This window comes from Triticum urartu, chromosome 6A (genome assembly GCF_056163025.1).
Source record: "Triticum urartu cultivar PI428250 chromosome 6A, HENAU_Tu73, whole genome shotgun sequence".
Lineage (NCBI taxonomy): Eukaryota > Viridiplantae > Streptophyta > Magnoliopsida > Poales > Poaceae > Triticum > Triticum urartu.
Window position 1 is genome coordinate 590,916,899 of NC_141878.1, and position 24,140 is coordinate 590,941,038.

The window sequence follows — 24,140 nt, forward strand, 5'->3', positions numbered from 1 at the left end:
CGAGAAGAGAATCAACTACTGAAGGAGGACATCGACGGTGAGGACAACTCCTGCAACGAGCAGATCCGGCTCGATCCCTACCGCGTCTTCAACCGGTACTTCGGCGAGAAGGACGGCAAGGGTAGCCGTGATGATCTCCACCATAGGCAAACATGCCGAATTCTGGTAGTCCGATGACATGTTAGTAGTGATGTATCTATCAGCCGGACGATGTGTGTAAATACATCAATGTAGTTACATGAGTTGATATGGATTTGAGATATGATAATTGAAATGTCAAAGTCGGGCGGTAGATGCTCTACTAGTAGTATCTATCCCAGAATTAAGTTCAAACCGCACCTGACCTTTCCTGGTAGCGAAGGCCGGGACCAGCCACCGCGCACGGCAGCCAGCGAAGCCCCCGACCCGTGTGCCGGCCACGGGCCACGGCCCTCCCCAAACCCAACCGCGGTTAACCCCGAACCCGAGCCCCACCCGACCCAGGGTCAGGACTCAGGACGCCCCGCAGGCCGCAGCTCGCTCGCTCGCACCAACCCCACCCGCCTCCCGGTGAATCGCACCGGCTCTCCCCGTATATGTATGAAGCTGCTGCCCCCTCCGCCCGCCTCCCCCTGCTGCTCCTCAGATCCCTCCTCCCACCACCGTCTCCCTCCGCCGCCCCAGCTTCGCCGCGTCGCCTTCCCTCCAGCCGCCTCGCGGCCCTTCGCCGGACTGCTCCGCGCCGCCCGTGTGCGGTGCTCGTCGTCGCCATCGTCCACCGCGGGCAGGGGCAGGGGCAGCGTCGCGCGGTTCCAGCGCAGGATGGCCGCCTCAGGTGCGTGCGTGCGTCCGGTGATCCGGAACGGCTCGTGTTGGCGTCGCGCTCGCCGATGCCGTCCACTGGCGTCTCACTTGTTTGAAATCGGAATTCACGAGGCCTGTATAGTTACTCGCATAGGCGTCTTCCGCCGCACGGAGATTTGTGATTCCGGGGATGCGGGGTTGCTTTCCAGTCGATCCGGGGCTGTCGATGAGTAGATTTAGTTTTCTTTTCTTCTAAGGATTACTAGTTGTTAGGCCTGTGGCGTGCTGTCGAGTGGATTTGATCCATCGGCCAGGTCAGCAGATTCGAATGGATTCAGTCTGTTCAGGCAGGTGGCCTCGTGCTGCTGCTGGAGTAGCGCGATGCGATTCTCTCCAGCGGAGAAGACGTACGTGCTCTTATTAGTGGGTGTAGATTCGGGTACTTTATTCGAGACAGATGTGTTCTCCCCTTTTCCCTGCCTGTGTGCTTTCTTTGGTTTGAATTTTGAAGTAGTGAAGTACACCTCCTGTTGGGTGTGGATAGTCGTGCCAGTGCTAGCTAGTATTCGTTATCTGCCACCATTTTGCCCTGGAAGATGTCTGCCAGTGCAAGGACACTTGGGTGCTGTAGAAAGCTAAGAGAAGGGCCAATTAGCTGGCAACGAAAAAGAGACTCAGTGATGGGCTATGCCCTTGTGGGCGGACTCGTGGAGAATGTTGGGTGGAAGCAGACACGGAGCAGAAGAAGCAGATTCAGATAGTGAGAAGAAGCAGAGGCGGAAGAGAAACAGAGCAGAAAGGCGGTTAGGCACACCTAGTATCGGGAGGGGATGGAAGCAAGGCAGGGAGGAGGGAGGAGCCATATCCTGCTGCTGCTTCTGCTGGGAGGGGGGGGGGGGGGGGGGGTTGCTGTTTTGTTAATGCATTACACTTCATTTATGCTAAGTACTCATCTTGTTGCTTGTCTTTCCATGCAGGTACTGAGCATGCCTACAACAATATTTTGACCAGCCTCCCTAAGCCTGAGGGTGGTGAATACGGGAAATTCTACAGCCTTCCTGCACTTAATGACCCAAGGATTGGTAATTGTTCTGCTTGCTTTTGGAACTTTCTGTGTTTTCACTTTCTTCTTTGCCATTTACACTCTTATTATTTGGGTTGCTCTGTTCTGTTGAGTCTAATTCTTGCATCATCCTAGACTCAGGACAACTGTAACATGTGCAAGTCAACTCTGCATTCAGTCACTTCCCTTTGACTAGTTAGCATTGATGTTTGAAAATGATTTGCTTCATATCATACTCTTCTTTAGAAAGCTATAATTTACTTGCACACAGAATATATTATGCATGATAACATGTCAATTGCTGCGTGCCCCCCTAAACCTACATAGATTGTGTGTACTTTAAGCAGTTGCAAATCTATAGTTGGAACATTACTCATGCATATTAAAATTTGTGAGTGTTGTTATCAGACTGACGTACTTTTTTTTCCCATTGTATATCAGATAAGCTGCCCTACTCTATCCGTATTCTTCTGGAGTCAGCTATCCGTAACTGCGATGGCTTCCAAGTTACCAAGAATGATGTCGAGAAAATCATTGACTGGGAGAACACATCTCCGAAGCTGGCTGAGATACCTTTCAAACCAGCACGAGTTCTGCTCCAGGTTTTGAACTGAAACATTGACAGGAAATCTCACGGTTTCAATGTGCCCTGTGCTTATGATTGGTTTTAATTTACTCTCTAGGATTTCACTGGAGTCCCAGCAGTTGTAGATCTTGCAGCTATGCGTGATGCGTTGGCTAAGTTGGGCAGTGATGCGAACAAGATCAATCCATTGGTACACCTTATCTCCTTGTCAACTGAAAAACTTGATTGGCTTGTTCTGGGCCATCTTTATTTTTTCATAGAAAAAATATTTTGAGCAACAACCCATCTAGATTTTTTTTTCTGATATACATATTTTCATTTGGATCATTTGGATTGCAGGTTCCGGTGGATCTTGTTATCGACCACTCGGTGCAGGTGGATGTAGCAAGGTCGTCCAATGCATTGCAGTCGAACATGGAGCTGGAATTTACCCGCAACAGAGAAAGATTTGGTTTTCTTAAATGGGGCTCAACTGCTTTCCAAAACATGCTGGTTGTCCCCCCAGGTTCTGGTATTGTTCACCAGGTAGGTAAACGTGCTGGGTCAAAGGAATTTTCCCATTGCCAACATGTACCTGAACAAACTCTTTATCTTCATTTTTTCATATTTGTGTCCATATTCCAGGTCAATCTCGAGTATCTTGGCAGAGTTGTTTTCAACACAGATGGCATTATGTACCCTGACAGCGTTGTTGGCACTGATTCACACACCACTATGATTGATGGTCTGGGTGTTGCTGGCTGGGGAGTTGGTGGTATTGAAGCAGAGGCTACAATGCTTGGGCAGGTAAATCTGCAGTGGAGCTCTGCCAACCTCAATAATAGTTATTAAGATCTTGTGATGAGAGGGAAAAAGCACTAATGACGATCTCTTTGCAACACAACTATGTCCTAACATCCTTTTCTCGTACCTATATCACAGTGCCCTGCTTTTCCTTAAAACAGTCTACTTCACTATAATATGGTAATTTGTTTGTGCAACTTGTCTTCACTTGGAACTTATTGAGTGTTTGGCTTGTGGAATCGGATGGTAATGGTCAAGTACAAAACATATCTAGCCCACTTGTTCTGTTTGCACGTTTATGGAATGAACTGGGTTGGTTCGTCACGACCTCACCCCTCATAAGCATAAAATTAGTGGAAAGTGAGGGATTGAGTCATCCCACCAAAACATATGGGATTATCACATGATAGACCAATCCATCCTCTATGATATGGTGGTCCCTGAAGCCAAAAATCCTATAAGTTCAGCAGCATAACCTGATAAATGCTCACTGTTTTTTTATCACCTTTTGATGTACCTCCAGTTAACCAATATGTTATTTCCTTCCACAGCCGATGAGCATGGTGTTGCCTGGTGTGGTTGGGTTCAAGTTGACTGGAAAGCTAAGGAATGGTGTCACTGCTACCGACCTTGTTCTTACTGTTACCCAAATGCTAAGGAAGCATGGTGTTGTTGGGAAATTTGTCGAATTCCATGGTAAGTATCCATTTTGCACTATAGGATGCATGATGTCTTGATATAATTTGTTTGTTTGTTTCTTATTGGTTTTTTCCTTTGATTTGTTTCTATTCAGGTGAAGGTATGGGCAAACTGTCTTTGGCTGACAGGGCCACAATTGCTAACATGTCACCAGAATATGGAGCTACCATGGGCTTCTTCCCTGTAGACCATGTGACATTAGATTATCTCAGATTGACTGGCCGAAGCGATGAAACTGTAGGTTCCACTATCGACAAACTCTTTTACCCATTCCATAACTTCGATATTTTGATAATGATTATCAGGTACTCGTTGATAGCCAAAATAAGCATGAACTATGTGTTATTGTTAAAACAGTAAGCAAATAGTGACAGTTCTTCATCGCATTGGTGATGTTTTGTGGTGGCAAACAATCCCTGTGTTTTCCCAAATGGGGCGTTGATGTTTTTTATTTATTCCCCACCACACCACCACAATATAGAAGTTGTGCATGGGTGATATGAATTCAGTGTGTTCCATGTGCAATTCTTTTGTTTGAACATGAAACTTTAGCTACATATAAGAACTCTGTACTCTTAAAGAGCTATAATTTGAGAAAACCTATACCTAAAAGCTTTATGTTTTACTCTTAACTGTTGTACGCAGTCAAGCATATTACAGCTGCCTTTCTATGCCCCACAGGGGTGCTCATGCTAGGCTATTGAGGTGGAATATTGCTCATGCAGTAGCTTCCAAGTTTCTGAAAGTTATAGTGCTATTGCTATTGTGGCCATTATTTTCTTATTGCTATCATTGCCGTTGTTTGTGATATTGGTTGAACTGGATGACATAATCTAACGAGCTGCATCTTTCTCTAGACTGAATCTTACATTTTTGATTTAGGTGTCAATGATCGAAGCATATCTACGAGCTAATAATATGTTTGTGGACTATAATGAGGTATGCCTTTTCTTAAGTTACGGTGCTTGAATTTAAGTTATTTGTTTTTCACAATATAGACATATTTGCATTCATGATGACAGCCTCAATTAGAAAGAGTTTACTCTTCGTATCTTGCGCTGGACCTTGATGAGGTAGAGCCTTGCATTTCTGGCCCGAAGAGGTATGACTATTAGTTTCGTAGTTGAATAAGTGTTCTGCTGATTGCGATGTGCATTACGATTTATGAAGTAATATTTGGTTTACAACTGTAGGCCGCATGACCGTGTCACTTTGAAGGACATGAAATCAGATTGGCATGCTTGCCTGGACAACAAAGTTGGTTTCAAGGTAAGCTGTTATCTATGTATCTTATACCTTTTGCATTGGAATTTGCAATGTTGACATTGTTCATAATACACACACAAAATGTCAGGGCTTTGCGGTGCCGAAGGAACAACAGGATAAGGTTGTGAAATTTGACTTTAATGGACAACCTGCTGAACTGAAGCATGGCAGTGTTGTTATAGCAGCAATTACTAGTTGCACAAACACATCAAACCCCAGCGTTATGCTTGGTGCTGCCCTTGTCGCAAAGAAAGCTTGCGAATTGGGTCTCGAGGTCTTTTTCTTCCCTAATGTGCTCAGATTTTGCTGTACTTCCTGTGTTTCTCTGCTTTCTGCTGACTGTGGAGTAATACTAATCTTCAGGTCAAACCATGGGTAAAGACAAGCCTTGCCCCTGGATCTGGGGTTGTCACTAAATACTTGCTAAAGAGGTATCTTGTTGTCCTTGACTAATTTTAATGTCATATCCAGTGGCATGTTTGAATAAATTTTGGTGATTTTTTATCACGCAGTGGCCTTCAAGAATACTTCAACAAGCAAGGATTCCATCTTGTTGGATATGGGTGCACCACTTGCATTGGCAATTCTGGTGAACTCCACGAATCTGTATCAGCTGCCATTACAGAAAATGGTATGTCTAGGATGCATCACATTGGATATTTTTAGCTAGCTGCAAGGAATTTGTGTCGTCAATTTACCGTTTGCTTTTTGCTGCATAGATGTTGTTGCTGCTGCTGTGTTGTCGGGCAACCGTAACTTTGAGGGGCGTGTGCACCCTTTGACTCGGGCTAATTACCTTGCTTCACCACCTCTGGTTGTTGCATATGCACTTGCTGGCACTGTAAGTCCATGAATTTGGTGATCACATAACGTTGATCAAAGGGCTAGCGTGGTCAATTATTTGTATTCTTTTTGTGCATGTTACAATTTGTACTTTTCAGGTTGACATTGATTTTGAGAAGGAACCCATTGGAGTTGGAAAGGATGGCAAGGAAGTTTTCTTCAGGGATATATGGCCCACAACTGAAGAAATCGCAGAGGTATATATATATACTTCAGTATACCTTCATCCTTTTGTGTGTAAAATCATTACCTGTTGTTGTCATGCTGCCTGCCGCACCACATCGGATGTCGTTTCTACCCTACACATTGCTTTTGTAAATGAACTTAAATGGTAGTACTACTCAACAAACAGGTTGTACAATCCAGTGTGCTGCCTGACATGTTCAAGAGCACATACGAGGCCATCACAAAAGGCAACCCAATGTGGAACCAGCTTCCTGTCCCAGAAGCATCGCTCTACTCATGGGATTCAAACTCAACTTACATCCACGAGCCCCCCTACTTCAAGGACATGACCATGTCCCCGCCTGGCCCACACGCGGTGAAGAACGCCTACTGCTTGCTCAACTTTGGAGACAGCATTACCACGGATCATATTTCACCCGCAGGCAGCATCCACAGGGACAGTCCTGCTGCCAAGTATTTGCTTGAGCGTGGCGTGGACCGGAAAGATTTCAATTCGTATGGTAGCCGGCGCGGTAACGACGAGGTGATGGCAAGAGGAACATTTGCAAACATCAGGATTGTGAACAAGTTTTTGGGTGGAGAGGTTGGGCCCAAGACTATTCATGTGCCCACAGGGGAGAAGCTCTCTGTTTTCGATGCGGCCACGGTACGTTGCTGCTAGTTGTATGTGAATAAATTAATATTGCACATCTATCTGTACCTTAGTTTTATATCTATGTTGGTGTAATATTTGCAGAAATACAAGTCTGAAGGTCATGATACTATCATTCTTGCTGGTGCCGAGTATGGGAGTGGCAGCTCTCGTGATTGGGCTGCCAAGGGGCCAATGCTTCTCGTAAGTTGCAGATTTAGTGGCTTATATTTCAGTCCTCTTACATATTTGGGAAACAACAGCATTGAAAGTAAGTGTGTATGTGCTATTATTTTCAGGGTGTGAAAGCGGTGATTTCCAAGAGCTTTGAGCGGATCCACCGAAGCAACTTGGTCGGGATGGGGATCATCCCGCTGTGCTTCAAAGCCGGCGAGGATGCTGACTCACTCGGCCTTACTGGACATGAGCGCTACACCATCAACCTTCCCACCGATGTCAGTGAGATCCGCCCTGGCCAGGATGTGACCATCAGCACGGACAACGATAAATCCTTCACTTGCATACTTCGCTTTGACACAGAGGTATATATCAAAAGCTTGTTGGATCTTTGCTATCAGTCCTACAGTTTTGTATGAATTGTGTTAGTTAGGAGCTTCTCCGTTGGGTACTTGGGTTGACACATTCTTTGTGGTTGCAGGTGGAGTTGGCCTACTACAACCATGGAGGCATCCTGCCCTATGTAATCCGCAACATGGCAGCAGCTCAGAACTAGGCGAAGGCGCACACACCCTTTCCGCCAACGATGGCGGCATGCCAGTCTTGTTAGTGCCACCACCAACGTTGAGTGTTCACTCTTGATTTTGTGGCCTTATGAATAAACCAAAAATAAAGCCGGCATTTCCATACCTGGGCGTGGGCGCAGGTCGATTTGTCGGTGTTTGGTTGTGGTTATGAAACCGTGTGGTAATTTTGAACAGATATTCAATTGTGGAGGATTAAATCGTAGAGTCCGGTGTACATTGCTTTGTGCTAAAAACATATAGTATAAACTGATAGCAATCTGGAGTTCTTTTCGTAACCTTTAGCTCACCAATCGACTGCCTCGCTTAATCGCTTTACATAGTGACATCTATTTACTTATAAGGTTCTCAACTGTTTTGTGGCACAGGTGCATGCACTTTCGATTCTTTTTCATTTTGTCCATGCCTTTTATTTTTGTTGTCCCTGATGTTTTAGTGGCACAGGGGTATAGCCTATATAATTTAGAGAAGCAAACAACTGAGTATTATTTAGAGGGGTATATTTTCTTCTTAATAAGAAAGTGCGGTTTCTATCCGGCCCCTTGAACTAAACTCTATAAAACATACATCCGGTTCATTCATTTCATCGAACACTTGTATGTGCCTCTGCGACCAGCGGTGACACGCCAACGACAGCCATGGACGCTAACAACACGCAACTGCACCGTTGAGTCCCACGAAGAAAACAATCTGAACCAGTCCATTTTGCTATTTGTGACTAGAATCTGATCTGAAGTCTCAACTTTATTTGAATGATCACAACGAATTAACTTGTGTCCATGTGTATGAGGGTGGGCGGAAGGAACCCACCAATCGATCAAGAGCCCATCTCCCTACCCTCTCGCTTAGGGTTTTTTTCGGCTCTGGCGGCAATCCCATCGTCGCCGTGAGATCTCACCGGTGAATTGACCGCCGGCTGTTCCTCCTGCGTAGATCATCCCCTTGGTCGGCAGGAGAGCGAGTCGGATCGGCTGTTTTGGAGCGTTCTATCGTCGAAGGAAGAAACCCTAGATGGCGGAACGTGCGGAATCGTCGTCTGCGGGGTGGTCAGGGAAGAATCTTGAAGAGATGCTGCAGCACTTGGACTTGCAAGATGATGAGCTTGATGATGTGGTTGTAGGAGAGGAGGAGGGAAAGAAGTTTGCAGCGGACGCTAGGTGGCTAGCGATTGCGAAGGTGAACACGACCCGTACTTTCAGTTCGTCCTCGATGTTCGAGTGCATGAAGTCAATCTGGTCGCTAGCGCACGTCCCCAAGTATAGGGAGGCGGGCGAAAACCTGTTTATCTTCCAGATGTTCTGCCTTGGCGACTGGAAGAAGGTGGTGCATGGTGGTCCATGGCTATTCAGGGGGGTGGGGATGCTGATTGATGACTATGATGGTAAGAAGGAACCCACATCCTTTGACTTTGAGGGACTGTATGTATGGGCTCAGATTCACAACATACCAGAACTATATCGCAAGGCAGAGGTGGTTGATCAATTAGCCCGTCGCATCGGGCGGGTGAAGGAAATCCAGCTCGCTCCTCGACTGTTTTATGAAGGGGATTATGTCAGGGTTTGGGCCAAGGTTCTTGTCAACAAACCTCTCACACGAGTCACCCCATTGAATGTCGTGGGAGAGGGCCGACTGTTTCTTCCGGTTAAATACGAGAAGATCCCCTATTTCTGTAAGGTCTGCGGACTCATGGGGCATAACCATGAGGAGTGTGGCGATGGTGTCTGGGAGGAGAAATACAAACAGTGGGGAGGCTGGATGTTGGCATAGAGGAGGGAAATTGCCCCAGAGCAACAAGGCGGCTGGGCTGCCCGTGGAGGCTGATCAGGTGGAAGAGGAAGAGGCAGGGCAGGCCGAGGCGCTCCGGCACCCCGCCAGCGCTCTCCACAGCGCAAGCGCTCTTCTCAAGATGCTGGTTTTGGCAATGCTGCTCAAGAGGATGAAGTTACCAGCCCGCTCAAGACGGGAGATGCAAGGGAGGAAGTGCACGACGCCCCAACGGCACGCAGGAACCTGTCCCCAGCCCTGGTGGACAGCTCGGCTCCTGGGGATGGGATGGAGAGGCACATAGCAGCTGATTCGGGTGCTAATGCAGTCCCGCCACCACCAGCAGCTTACGTCTCCCCAAGGAACGCCAAGAAAGCAAAGAAATTTGGGTCACCGATGAAGCAGGGAACAGAAAAGCAGGCGTTATTGGCGGGCTCCTCCGAGGAGCGCCGCCAGGCCCAATGAAAATTTTAAGTTGGAACTGTCGTGGGATAGGCGATCCCGCGACAGTTCGAGAACTCCGCGACCTCGTGGAGCTTAGTTCGCCCACTATCCTTTGCTTAGTTGAAACTCAGTTACAGAAGAGTCGTGTTGAAGGTCTTCGTTTTTCTCTTGGTTTTGATTTTAGTTTCGGTGTTGGTAGTAGTGGTCGAAGTGGAGGCATTTGTATCTTCTGGAAAAATTTGGTTGATGTTGCAATAAAAACCTTTTCAGAGTACCATGTGGATGCTTGGGTACTTGAAGCAGGGAAGGAACAGTGGCCCTCTCATGTTTTTATGGTGAAGCAACAAGATCCCTCAGATACAAAACATGGAACACAATGAAGAGGTTGAGGGGAGAGAGTACGCTCCCATGGATGTGTATTGGAGATTTTAATGAAATTTTGCAGGCCGGGGAACAATTTGGTCCGAACGAGCATGATAGCGCACAGATGGAAGCTTTCAGGGAAGCGGTGGATGTTTGTGGACTTGCTGATTTGGGTTACCGCGGTCTGGACTGGACTTGGGAGAAGAAAGTGGCAGGAGGACATTTTTGTAGAGTTCGGCTGGATAGAGCCTTGGGTTCGGCCGACTGGTCTACCCTTTTTCCCTTTGCTACGGTTGAACATCTAACTGCCGCAAAGTCTGATCACTGTCCAATATTACTGGAAACGGAGCTCGTGACTACAGGTGTACGAGCAAAGCAGAAGCGGTTTAGGTATGAGTGCATGTGGGAACATGATCCGGGCTTCGGCGACGTGGTTGTGGAAGCTTGGAACATCACCGGCAAGGCTCAAACTGTTGGGGAGCTTTCTGACAAGCTGGCTGCTGTAGCGGGGACTTTGAAAAAATGGGGTCGAACCACGTTCGGGGCGGTCCGGTCGGAGCTACGTTCGCTACGTTCGCAGCTTACGGAGTGGAGAGCGCTGCCAGACCGTGTTGGCCCGTCGCTGGAAGAAGAGCGCATTGAAGCTAGAATGGCTGAGCTATGTTTACGTGAAGAGATCATGTGGCGCCAGCGGGCACGCATACAATGGCTTGCGGAGGGAGATAGCAACACACAGTTTTTTCACAGGAAAGCTAGTGCGAGAAGATCCAAGAACCGCATTACTGAACTACAGCGACTAGATGGCACGGTGTGCGTGGACGAAGCAGAGATGGCGAGCATGGCTACTAGCTTCTACGGCAACCTATACGCTTTTGAAAATACGATCGGGATCGAGGAAGTTTTATCTCACATCCCAACTAGGGTGGATGCAGCCATGAATAATTTGCTCAGTGCTCCATATACCAACTCTGAAGTGAAAGCGGTGTTGTTTCAAATGTTTCCCACCAAGGCTCCGGGACCCAATGGCTTTCCCGCGCACTTTTTTCAGCGGCACTGGGAGTTGTGTGGTGATGAGGTAACCGGTATGGTGCTTCGTGTTCTAAAGGGAGAGGATTCCCCAGAGGAGATAAATCAAACGTTCATTGTTTTAATCCCCAAGATTGCAAGTCCAAAAACTCTAGGACAGTTTCGACCGATCAGTCTATGCAATGTGATCTTCAAGATTGCATCTAAGGTTTTGGCTAATCGGCTCAAACTTATTCTCCCCGACATCATCTCTGAGGAACAATCCGCGTTTGTACCGGGCCGTCTTATCACAGACAACTTCATCTCTGCCTATGAATGTCTTCACTACATGAAGACAAGGAAGTTAAAGGGGAACATATTGTGTGCGTTGAAACTTGATATGATGAAAGCATATGATAGAATCGAGTGGAATTATCTTGAACGGGTGATGCTGAAGATGGGTATCAACCCACGTTTTACTGAGATTGTTATGAGATGTGTTACTTCAGTTTCTTTCTCTGTCATTTTCAATGGTGAAAAGCAAGAGGAATTCAACCCATCCCGAGGCCCAAGGCAAGGTGACCCAATATCTCCTTACCTTTTGAAAGAACATGCGGTGCCCCCATGTTTGGTTTTGGTAATTGATGACAATCTCTATGGACTAATGGTTTCCTTGAGTTATATTTGAAGGTTTTGTCCATAGGCTTTTCTTGGAGTACATGTGTTGGTTTCAAGGAGAGTTTGTGTCGACCAAGGTGCTATTCAAGGAATTATCCAAAGATTGGTCATTTGAGAGTTGAGCTTATTGCAAGCATGCCTTGAAGAAGAAGATTGTGTGATCATTCATGTTTACCTTCAAGACATCATCCAAAATAAGAGAGTTGGAAAGATTCAAGGTTGATCAAGACTAAGTCAAGAGTGAATCAAGTTGATCAACTCACAAAGAGTAGAAGATGTACCGAGAGGGATCAAGTGATCCCATGGTATGGTAAGCATTGTCCATTGCACTTTTGTGTACTAACCCATGGTCTATGTGAGAGTCTATGTGGGGTTAGGTACGTGTCCATGGGCTTGCGTCAAGAGGATGATATCATACAACCCATGGGGAGGATGACATCAAGTGGTGATCGTCATCAAGATTGCCATGTGCAATTTCAAGTGGAGAATCACGAAGAGATCAAGTGCTTGAAGCTTGCCATCCATTGTGGTGTCAATGGACTTGTGAAGATGTGCCGAAGAGTGGCTCACCCATAGTGGAGTATGGGGGAGCAATCATCTAGTCTTCATCGACCCAACGCAATCAAGAAAGGTGGTCCATCTTGAGGAGGACAAGATCGTCATCATCTAACTTAAGTGGATCATATGCAAGGCAAAGGTTTGCCCTTGATAGGTTTTCTATTTTACCGGTCTCATGGTGGTAGTTGGGAGACCGGGTTATAGGATCGATAGTCGTACTATCAAGGGGGGCTCTCAAGTGAGTAGCTTGATCGTATCGTTCGTCGAGAGCTCTTACCATTGCATCCTTGCATCATGTTTCTTGGTTCTTGTTTGGTTCTCTTTGTGAGTCTTAGAGCTTATGGTCATCTTGATGACAAACTTGGTTTCATCGAAAACGGAGTTCGCATGCGTCTTCTATGATGTTTTCGGTGTTGGAGGTTTTACCGGTCTTTTCCGAGGAAGGGTTCTCACCATTTTCTTATGGGCCTTTTCTCATTTCCTTCTTATTGATATTTCTTTGGAGATTGTGTTAGCCCTTGTCGCTAGCTTTCCAACAAACTTGGTTTCGTCGAATTTGGAGTCCGTTTGCAGAAGTTATGGCTATTTTTGTAAAGGTTGCAGCGGTACTACCGTGGCTAGAGCGGATGTAATTTTTTACTACCGCTCCAGAGCAGTACTACCGCGGCTCCTAAGCGGTAGTACCGCTCCGGACCAAAATCTCGTGTTTTGCTCAGCGGAAGTAGGCACGGAAGTATTTTGTTTGTACCGCTCGCAAGCAGTAGTACTGCTACCATTTGTGGTAGTACCGTGAGGTCGAGCGGTAGTACCGTGAGGACGAGCGGTAGTACCGCTCCGGCGGTTCTACTGGCCTTTTGCCTCCTCGCTGTTGTTTTTCAAAGGGGTACTTCTGTTGGAAATATGCCCTAGAGGCAATAATAAAAGCATTATTATTATATTTCCTTGTTCATGATAATTGTCTTTATTCATGCTATAATTGTGTTATCCGGAAATCGTAATACATGTGTGAATAACAGACACCAACGTGTCCCTAGTGAGCCTCTAGTTGACTAGCTCGTTGATCAACAGATAGTCATGGTTTCCTGACTATGGACATTGGATGTCATTGATAATGAGATCACATCATTAGGAGAATGATGTGATGGACAAGACCCAATCCTAAACATAGCACAAGATCGTATAGTTTGTTTGCTAGAGTTTTTCCAATGTCAAAGTATCTTTTCCTTAGACCATGAGATCGTGTAACTCCCGGATACCGTAGGGGTGCTTTGGGTATACCAAACGTCACAACGTAACTGGGTGACTATAAAGGTAGACTACGGGTATCTCCGAAAGTGTCTGTTGGGTTGACATGGATCAAGATTGGGATTTGTCACTCCGTATAAGGAGAGGTATCACTAGGCCAACTCGGTAATGCATCATCATAATGAGCTCAAAGTGACCAAGTGTCTGGTCACGGGATCATGCATTACGGTACGAGTAAAGTGACTTGCCGGTAACGAGATTGAACGAGGTATTGGGATACCGACGATCGAATCTCGGGTAAGTAACATATCGATTGACAAAGGGAATTGCATACGGGGTTGATTGAATCCTCGACATCGTGGTTCATCCGATGAGATCATCGTGGAGCATGTGGGAGCCAACATGGGTATCCAAATCCCGCTGTTGGTTATTGACCGGAGAGTCGTCTCGGTCATGTCTGCTTGTCTCCCGAACCCGTAGGGTCTACACACTTAAGGTTCAGTGACGCTAGGGTTGTGAAGATATGTATATGCAGTAACCCGAATATTGTTTGGAGTCCCGGATGAGATCCCGGACGTCACGAGGAGTTCCGGAATGGTCCGGAGGTAAAGAATTATATATAGGAAGTGCTGTTTCGGCCATCGGGACAAGTTTCGGGGTTATCGGTATTGTACCGGGACCACTGGTGGGGTCCCGCGGGCCCACCGGGTGGGGCCACCTGTCCCGGGGGGGGGGGCACATGGGCTGTAGGGGGTGCGCCTTGGCCTAGATGGGCCAAGGGCACCAGCCCCTATAGGCCCATGCTCCTAGGGTTTCCACAAAGGAAGAGTCCAAGTGGTGGAAGGCACCTCGAGGTGCCTTGGGGGGGAGGGAAACCTCCCCTTGGCAGCCGCACCTAGGAGATTGGATCTCCTAGGCTGCGCACCACCCCCCCTTGGCCCTCCTATATATAGTGGGGGAGAGGAGGGACTTGATACACCAGCCCCTGGCGCCTCCCTCTTTCCCTGTTACGTCTCCCTCTTGTAGCATAGGCGAAGCCCTGCTACTGTGACGCCCTGCATCCACCACCACGCCGTCGTGCTGCTGGATCTTCACCAACCTCTCCTTCCCTTTGCTGGATCAAGAAGGAGGAGACGTCTCCTGTCCCGTACGTGTGTTGAACGCGGAGGTGCCGTCCGTTCGGCGCTGGTCATCGGTGATTTGGATCACGTCGAGTACGCCTTCCTCATCCCTGTTCTTTGAACGCTTCCGCGCATGATCTACAAAGGTATGTAGATGCAATCCGATCACTCGTTGCTAGATGAACTCCTAGATGGATCTTGGTGAAACGAGTAGGAAATTTTTTGTTTTCTGCAACGTTCCCCAACAGTGGCATCATGAGCTAGGTCTATGCGTAGTTCTTCTTGCGCGAGTAGAACACAATTTGTTGTGGGCGTAGATTTGTCAACTTTCTTGCCGCTACTAGTCTTTTCTTGCTTCAGCGGCATTGTGGGATGAAGCGGCCCGGACCAACCTTACACGTACGCTTACGTGAGACCGGTTCCACCGACTAACATGCACTAGTTGCATAAGGTGGCTGGCGGGTGTCTGTCTCTCCCACTTTAGTTGGAGCGGATTCGATGAACAGGGTCCTTATGAAGGGTAAATAGAAGTTGACAAATCACGTTGTGGCTTTAACGTAGGTAAGAAGACGTTCTTGCTAGAACCCTAATTCAGCCACGTAAAACTTGCAACAACAATTAGAGGACGTCTAACTTGTTTTTGCAGCAAGTGGTTTGTGATATGATATGGCCAAAGTTGTGATGAATGATGAATGATCTATATGTGATGTATGAGATGTTCATGCTATTGTAATAGGAATCACGACTTGCATGTCGATGAGTATGACAACCGGCAGGAGCCATAGGAGTTGTCTTTATTCTTTTATATGACCTGCGTGTCATTGAGAAACGCCATGTAAATTACTTTACTTTATTGCTAAACGCATTAGCCATAGTAGTAGAAGTAATAGTTGGCGAGCAACTTCATGGAGACACGATGATGGAGATCATGATGATGGAGATCATGGTGTCAAGCCGGTGACAAGATGATCATGGAGCCCCAAGATGGAGATCAAAGGAGCTATGTGATATTGGCCATATCATGTCACGTTTATTATTTGATTGCATGTGATGTTTATCATGTTTTGCATCTTGTTTACTTAGAACGACGGTAGTAAATAAGACGATCCCTCATAATAATTTCAAGAAGTGTTCCCCCTAACTGTGCACCGTTGCGACAGTTCGCTGTTTCAAAACACCACGTGATGATCGGGTGTTTTATTCAGACGTTCACATACAACGGGTGTAAGACAGATTTACACATGCAAACACTTAGGTTGACTTGACGAGTCTAGCATGTACAGACATGGCCTCGGAACACAGAAGACCGAAAGGTCGAGCATGAGTCGTATAGAAGATACGATCAACATGAAGATGTTCACCGATGTTGACTAGTCCGTCTCACGTGATGATCGGACACGGTCTAGTTAACTCGGATCATGTAATACTTAGATGACTAGAGGGATGTCTAATCTAAGTGGGAGTTCATTAATAATTTGATTAGATGAACTTAATTATCATGAACTTAGTCTAAAATCTTTACAATATGTCTTGTAGATCAAATGGCCAACGTAGTCCTCAACTTCAACGCGTTCCTAGAGAAAACCAAGCTGAAAGATGATGGCAGCAACTATACGGACTGGGTCCGGAACCTGAGGATCATCCTCATAGCTGCCAAGAAAGATTATGTCCTAAAAGCACCGCTAGGTGAAGCTCCCGTCCCACAGAACCAAGACGTTATGAACGCTTGGCAGACACGTGTTGACGACTACTCCCTCGTTCAGTGCGGCATGCTTTACAGCTTAGAGCCGAGGCTACAAAAACGTTTTGAGAGACATGGAGCATATGAGATGTTCGAAGAGCTGAAAATGGTTTTTCAAGCTCATGCCCGGATCGAGAGATATGAAGTCTCCGATAAGTTCTTCAGCTGTAAGATGGAGGAAAATAGTTCTGTCAGTGAGCACATACTCACTATGTCTGGGTTACATAACCGCTTGTATCAGCTGGGAGTTAATCTCCCGGATGATGCGGTCATTGACAGAATCTTCCAGTCGCTTCCACCAAGCTACAAGAGCTTTGTGATGAACTTCAACATGCAGGGGATGCAAAAGACCATTCCTGAGTTGTTCTCAATGCTGAAATCAGCGGAGGTAGAAGTCAAGAAGGAACATCAAGTGTTGATGGTCAATAAAACCACTAAGTTCAAGAAAGGCAAGGGTAAAAAGAACTTCAAGAAGGACGGCAAGGAGGTTGTCGCGCCCGACAAGCAAGCTGCCGGGAAGAAGCCAAAGAATGGACCCAAGCCCGAGACTGAGTGCTTTTATTGCAAGGGAAGCGGTCACTGGAAGCGGAACTGCCCTAAGTACTTAGCAGACAAGAAGGCCGGCAAAACAAAAGGTATATGTGATATACATGTAATTGATGTGTACCTTACTAGTGCCCGTAGTAGCTCCTGGGTATTTGATACCGGTGCAGTTGCTCACATTTGTAACTCAAAGCAGGGGCTGCGGAATAAGCGGAAACTGGCAAAGGACGAGGTGACGATGCGCGTCGGGAATGGTTCCAAGGTCAATGTGATCGCCGTCGGCATGCTACCTCTGCATCTACTTTCGGGATTAGTTTTAAACCTTAATAATTGTTATTTAGTGCCAGCTTTGAGCATGAACATTGTATCGGGATCTCGTTTAATTCGAGATGGCTACTCATTTAAATCCGAGAATAATGGTTGTTCTATTTATATGAGAGATATGTTTTATGGTCATGCTCCTATGGTGAATGGTTTATTCTTTATGAATCTCGAACGTGATGCTACACATGTTCATAATGTGAGTACCAAAAGAAGTAAGGTTGATAATGATAGTCCCACATACTTGTGGCACTGCCGCCTTGGTCACATAGGTGTCAAACGCATGAAGAAGCTCCATGCAGATGGACTTTTAGAGTCTCTTGATTATGAATCATTTGACACGTGCGAACCATGCCTTATGGGTAAAATGACCAAGACTCCGTTCTCAGGAACAATGGAGTGAGCAACCAACTTATTGGAAATCATACATACTGATGTGTGCGGTCCAATGAGTGTTGAGGCTCGCGGTGGCTATCGTTATGTTCTCACCCTCACTGATGACTTGAGTAGATATGGGTATATCTACTTAATGAAACACAAGTCTGAAACCTTTGAAAAGTTCAAGGAATTTCAGAGTGAGGTTGAAAATCAACGTGACAGGAAAATCAAGTTTCTACGATCAGATCGTGGAGGAGAATACTCGAGTCACGAGTTTGGCACACACTTAAGAAAATGTGGAATAGTTTCACAACTCACGCCGCCTGGAACACCTTAGCGTAACGGTGTGTCCGAACGTCGTAATCGCACTCTATTAGATATGGTGCGATCTATGATGTCTCTTACCGATTTACCGCTATCTTTTTGGGGCTATGCTTTAGAGACTGCCGCATTCACTTTAAATAGGGCTCCGTCGAAATCCGTTGAGACGACACCGTATGAATTATGGTTTGGGAAGAAACCTAAGCTATCGTTTCTAAAAGTTTGGGGATGCGATGCTTATGTCAAGAAACTTCAACCTGAAAAGCTCGAACCCAAGTCGGAAAAAATGCGTCTTCATAGGATACCCAAAAGAAACTATTGGGTACACCTTCTACCTCAGATCCGAAGGCAAGATCTTTGTTGCCAAGAATGGGTCCTTTCTAGAGAAAGAGTTTCTCTCGAAAGAAGTAAGTGGGAGGAAAGTAGAGCTTGATGAAGTATTACCTCTTGAACCGGAAAATGGCGCAACTCAAGAAAATGTTCCTGAGGTGCCTGCACCGACTAGAGAGGAAGTTAATGATAATGATCAAGATACTTCTGATCAAGCTCCTACTGAAATTCGAAGGTCCACAAGGTCACGTTCCGCACCAGAGTGGTACGGCAACCCTGTCTTGGAAATCATGTTGTTAGACAACGGTGAACCTTCGAACTATGAAGAAGCGATGGCGGGCCCGGATTCCGACAAATGGCTAGAAGCCATGAAATCCGAGATAGGATCCATGTATGAAAATGAAGTATGGACTTTGACTGACTTGCCCGTTGAGCGGCGAGCCATAGAAAATAAATGGATCTTTAAGAAGAAGACAGACGCGGATGGTAATGTGACCATCTATAAAGCTCGACTTGTCGCTAAGGGTTATCGACAAGTTCAAGGGGTTGACTACGATGAGACTTTCTCACCGGTAGCGAAGCTAAAGTCCGTCCGAATCATGTTAGCAATTGTCGCATTCTCCGATTATGAGATATGGCAAATGGACGTCAAAACGGCATTCCTTAATGGTTTCCTTAAGGAAGAATTGTATATGATGCAGCCGGAAGGTTTTGTCGATCCGAAGAATGCTGACAAGGTGTGCAAGCTCCAACGCTCGATTTATGGGATGGTGCAAGCATCTCGGAGTTGGAACATTCGCTTTGATGAGATGATCAAAGCGTTTGGGTTTACGCAGACTTATGGAGAAGCCTGCGTTTACAAGAAAGTGAGTGGGAGCTCTGTAGCATTTCTCATATTATATGTAGATGACATACTTTTGATGGGAAATGATATAGAACTCTTGGACAGCATTAAGGCCTACTTGAATAAGAGATTTTCAATGAAGGACCTTGGAGAAGCTGCTTATATATTAGGCATCAAAATCTATAGAGATAGATCGAGACGCCTCATAGGTCTTTCACAAAGTACATACCTTGATAAGATATTGAAGAAGTTCAATATGGATCAATCTAAGAAGGGGTTCTTGCCTGTGTTACAAGTATGAAATTGAGCTCAGCTCAATGTCCGACCACGGCAGAAGATATAGAAGAGATGAGCGTCATCCCCTATGCATCAGCCATAGGTTCTATTATGTATGCCATGCTGTGTACCAGACCTGATGTAAACCTTGCCGTCAGTTTGGTAGGAAGGTACCAAAGTAATCCCGGCAAGGAACACTGGACAGCGGTCAAGAATATCCTGAAGTACCTGAAAAGGACTAAGGAAATGTTTCTCGTCTATGGAGGTGACGAAGAGCTCGTCGTAAAGGGTTACGTCGACGCTAGCTTCGACACAGATCTGGATGACTCTAAGTCACAAACCGGATACGTGTATATTTTGAATGGTGGGGCAGTAAGCTGGTGCAGTTGCAAGCAAAGCGTCGTGGCGGGATCTACATGTGAAGCGGAGTACATGGCAGCCTCGGAGGCAGCACATGAAGCAATATGGGTGAAGGAGTTCATCACCGACCTAGGAGTCATACCCAATGCGTCGGGGCCAATCAAACTTTTCTGTGACAACACTGGAGCTATTGCACTTGCCAAGGAGCCCAGGTTTCACAAGAAGACAAGGCACATCAAGCGTCGCTTCAACTCCATTCGTGAAAATGTTCAAGATGGAGACATAGAGATTTGTAAAGTACATACGGACCTGAATATAGCGGATCCGTTGACTAAACCTCTCCCTAGAGCAAAACATGATCAACACCAGAATTCCATGGGTGTTCGATTCATCACAATGTAACTAGATTATTGACTCTAGTGCAAGTGGGAGACTGTTGGAAATATGCCCTAGAGGCAATAATAGAAGCATTATTATTATATTTCCTTGTTCATGATAATTGTCTTTATTCATGCTATAATTGTGTTATCCGGAAATCGTAATACATGTGTGAATAACAGACACCAACGTGTCCCTAGTAAGCCTCTAGTTGACTAGCTCGTTGATCAACAGATAGTCATGGTTTCCTGACTATGGACATTGGATGTCATTGATAACGAGATCACATCATTAGGAGAATGATGTGATGGACAAGACCCAATCCTAAACATAGCACAAGATCGTATAGTTCGTTTGCTAGAGTTTTTCCAATGTCAAAGTATCTTTTCCTTAGACCATGAGATCGTGTAACTCCCGGATACCGTAGGGGTGCTTTGGGTATACCAAACGTCACAACGTAACTGGGTGACTATAAAGGTAGACTACGGGTATCTCCGAAAGTGTCTGTTGGGTTGACATGGATCAAGATTGGGATTTGTCACTCCGTATGACGGAGAGGTATCACTGGGCCCACTCGGTAATGCATCATCATAATGAGCTCAAAGTGACCAAGTGTCTGGTCACGGGATCATGCATTACGGTACGAGTAAAGTGACTTGCCGGTAACGAGATTGAACGAGGTATTGGGATACCGACGATCGAATCTCGGGTAAGTAACATATCGATTGACAAAGGGAATTGCATACGGGGTTGATTGAATCCTCGACATCGTGGTTCATCCGATGAGATCATCGTGGAGTATGTGGGAGCCAACATGGGTATCCAGATCCCGCTGTTGGTTATTGACCGGAGAGTCGTCTCTGTCATGTCTGCTTGTCTCCCGAACCCGTAGGGTCTACACACTTAAGGTTCGGTGACGCTAGGGTTGTGAAGATATGTATATGCAGTAACCCGAATATTGTTCGGAGTCCCGGATGAGATCCCGGACGTCACGAGGAGTTCCGGAATGGTCCGGAGGTAAAGAATTATATATAGGAAGTGCTGTTTCGGCCATCGGGACAAGTTTCGGGGTTATCGGTATTGTACCGGGACCACCGGTGGGGTCCCGCGGGCCCACCGGGTGGGGCCACCTGTCCCGGGGGGCCACATGGGCTGTAGGGGGTGCGCCTTGGCCTAGATGGGCCAAGGGAACCAGCCCCTATAGGCCCATGCGCCTAGGGTTTCCACAAAGGAAGAGTCCAAGTGGTGGAAGGCACCTCGAGGTGCCTTGGGGGGAGGGAAACCTCCCCTTAGCAGCCGCACCTAGGAGATTGGATCTCCTAGGCTGCGCACCACCCCCCCTTGGCCCTCCTATATATAGTGGGGGAGAGAAGGGAGTTGATACACCAGCCCCTGGCGCCTCCCTCTTTCCCTGTTACGTCTCCCTCTTGTAGCATAGGCGAAGCCCTGCTACTGTGACGCCCTGCATCCACCACCACGCCGTCGTGCTGCTGGATCTTCACCAACCTCTCCTTCCCTTTGCTGGATCAAGAAGGAGGAGACGTCTCCCGTCCCGTACGTGTGTTGAACGCGGAGGTGCCGTCCGTTCGGCGCTGGTCATCGGTGATTTGGATCACGTCGAGTACGCCTTCCTCATCCCTGTTCTTTGAACGCTTCCGCGCGTGATCTACAAAGGTATGTAGATGCAATCCGATCACTCGTTGCTAGATGAACTCCTAGATGGATCTTGGTGAAACGAGTAGGAAAATTTTTGTTTTCTGCAACGTTCCCCAACAACTTCCGCCCTAGCGGTAGTACTACCGCTCTGTGCGGGCTGTGAGCATAACTGTTGGATTTTTCCCCACCTATAAAAGGGGGTCTTCTTCCCCAATGAACCTAATCCTTTTAGCTCGTGTTCTTCCCCCATTGTTGACCTTCTTCGAGCTTGCTAACTCTCAATCCCTCCAATGATTCTTGCTAGTTTTTGAGGGAAAAGAGAGAGGAGATCTAGATCCACGTTTCCACCAATCACTTTCTCCTCTAAGTGAGGGGAACCCCTTGGATCTAGATCTTGGAGTTCTTCGTGTTCTTCTTTCGTTCTTCCTCTCATTTTCTTCCCTAGCATTAGTTGCTTTGGTGGGATTGGGAGAGAAGGACTTGGGTACTCCGTGTGCCCTTGCCATTGCATTTGGTGCGTCGGTTTGAGTTCTCCACGGTGATACGTGGAAATGAAGTTTGAGAAGCTTCTTATTACTCTTGGGTGTTTGGGCACCCTAGAGCTTGTTCCTCTTGGGTGCCTTGGCGCCCTAGACGGTTGGTGGTGTTCGGAGCTTAATCATTGTGGTGTAAAGCTCCGGGCAAGCGTCGGGGTCTCCAATTAGGTTGTGGAGATCGCCCCGAGCAATTTGACGGGTACCGGTGACCGCCCCAAGGGTTGACAAAGTGTACGGGTTCGGTGACCGCCCCCAAGGGTTGCCATTTGTACGGGTTCGGTGACCGCCCTCAAGGGTCCCTTAGTGGAATCCCGGCACCTTGCATTGTGCGAGGGCGTGAGGAGATTACAGTGGCCCTAGTGGCTTCTTGGGGAGCATTGTGCCTCCACACCGCTCCAAACGGAGATTAGCATCCGCAAGGGTGTGAACTTCGGGATACATCGTCGTCTCCGCGTGCCTCGGTTATCTCTTACCCGAGCTCTTTACTTATACACTTTACTTTGTGATAGCCATATTGTTTCTTGTCATATATCTTGCTATCACCTAGTAGTTTATCTTGCTTAGCATAAGTTGTTGGTGCACATAGGTGAGCCTAGTTGTTGTAGGTTTTGTGCTTGACAAATTAACCGCTAGGTTTATTCCGCATTTGTTCAAGCCTAAACCGTAATTATTTTAAAACGCCTATTCACCCCCCCTCTCTAGGCGACATCCACGATCTTTCAATTGGTATCAGAGCCTCGTCTCTCTTTATAGGGCTTAACCGCCTAGAGAGTAATTAAGGATGTCGACTAGGGTTTTAGGATTCTCTGACACTCTTAGTTTCGATGGCACAAATTTTGATGTTTGGGCAATTCGCATGCTTAATCTCTTTAGGGTCATGGACCCAAATTTAGAGCGAATTGTAGATATGGGTTTTTCTCCTCCAAAGGATCCCCAAAGATTATCTTTAGAGGATGAGAAAAACTCTTATCTCAATGCTCAAGCTTCTAATGTGCTTTTCGATGCTTTGAGCAATGTAGTTATATTTCAACTCATGCCGTTCCGGGATGCTCATGAGTTGTGGACAAAGCTTCAAGATAAATATGGCGTGTCCAAGTTTTGTGGGGATGATTGTTCTCCCTCCACATCCGGCCGTATAGTCTTCTCAACTTCTTCTACTTCACCTACATGTGGCTTGCCACAAGGTAATGATATGGTGAGTAGTGTTGGTCATTGCAATGATCATAGTATGTTTATTGTGGATGATCCTTCATCACTATCTTATTGCAATGCTCCTTCTTTGGGCTTTAACACTTTGAGCACTCCAAATGTTTCACATGCTTGTGTTGATAGTCCTTGCATATCATATAGAAATTGCTTGACTAAATCCCATGATGATATGTTTACTATGTCTTGTTGCCATGATAAAAATGCATATATGTCCTCGAATTGTTGTGCTAACAATGTAGAGGAAACTCAACACCCCATGGAACAAGATGTGGTCTTGAATGGTGCTTCAACGGATCCTTCATCATCATCTATTGCATTTTGCCTTATGGCCAAGGCTTCAAAAGTATCTCCCACTTTGAATCCCAATATATCTTGTGATGATGGCAAGAGTGATGATGATGTTGATTATGATGAAGACAATGATAATGTTGCCTCCTTAAAAACTAAGGGGGAAATGATTTTTAAAGC

The 24,140-nt window shown here is 46.4% G+C and overlaps 1 protein-coding gene across 1 annotated transcript; it reads left to right on the forward strand.

Annotated features, from left to right (window-relative positions):
- The first annotated feature begins 579 nt into the window (after positions 1–579).
- Positions 580–7,879, forward strand: LOC125531209 (putative aconitate hydratase, cytoplasmic). The gene is made up of 20 exons (XM_087529103.1): positions 580–814; positions 1,761–1,865; positions 2,288–2,448; positions 2,530–2,622; positions 2,772–2,957; positions 3,057–3,218; positions 3,767–3,911; positions 4,009–4,151; positions 4,797–4,853; positions 4,937–5,016; positions 5,108–5,183; positions 5,269–5,454; positions 5,544–5,611; positions 5,693–5,811; positions 5,900–6,021; positions 6,122–6,220; positions 6,376–6,855; positions 6,946–7,044; positions 7,140–7,382; positions 7,499–7,879. The coding sequence occupies exons 1-20, from the start codon at positions 580–582 to the stop codon at positions 7,571–7,573; spliced, it is 2,934 nt and encodes a 977-aa protein (XP_087385229.1). The 3' UTR covers positions 7,574–7,879.
- The last annotated feature ends 16,261 nt before the right edge of the window (positions 7,880–24,140 follow it).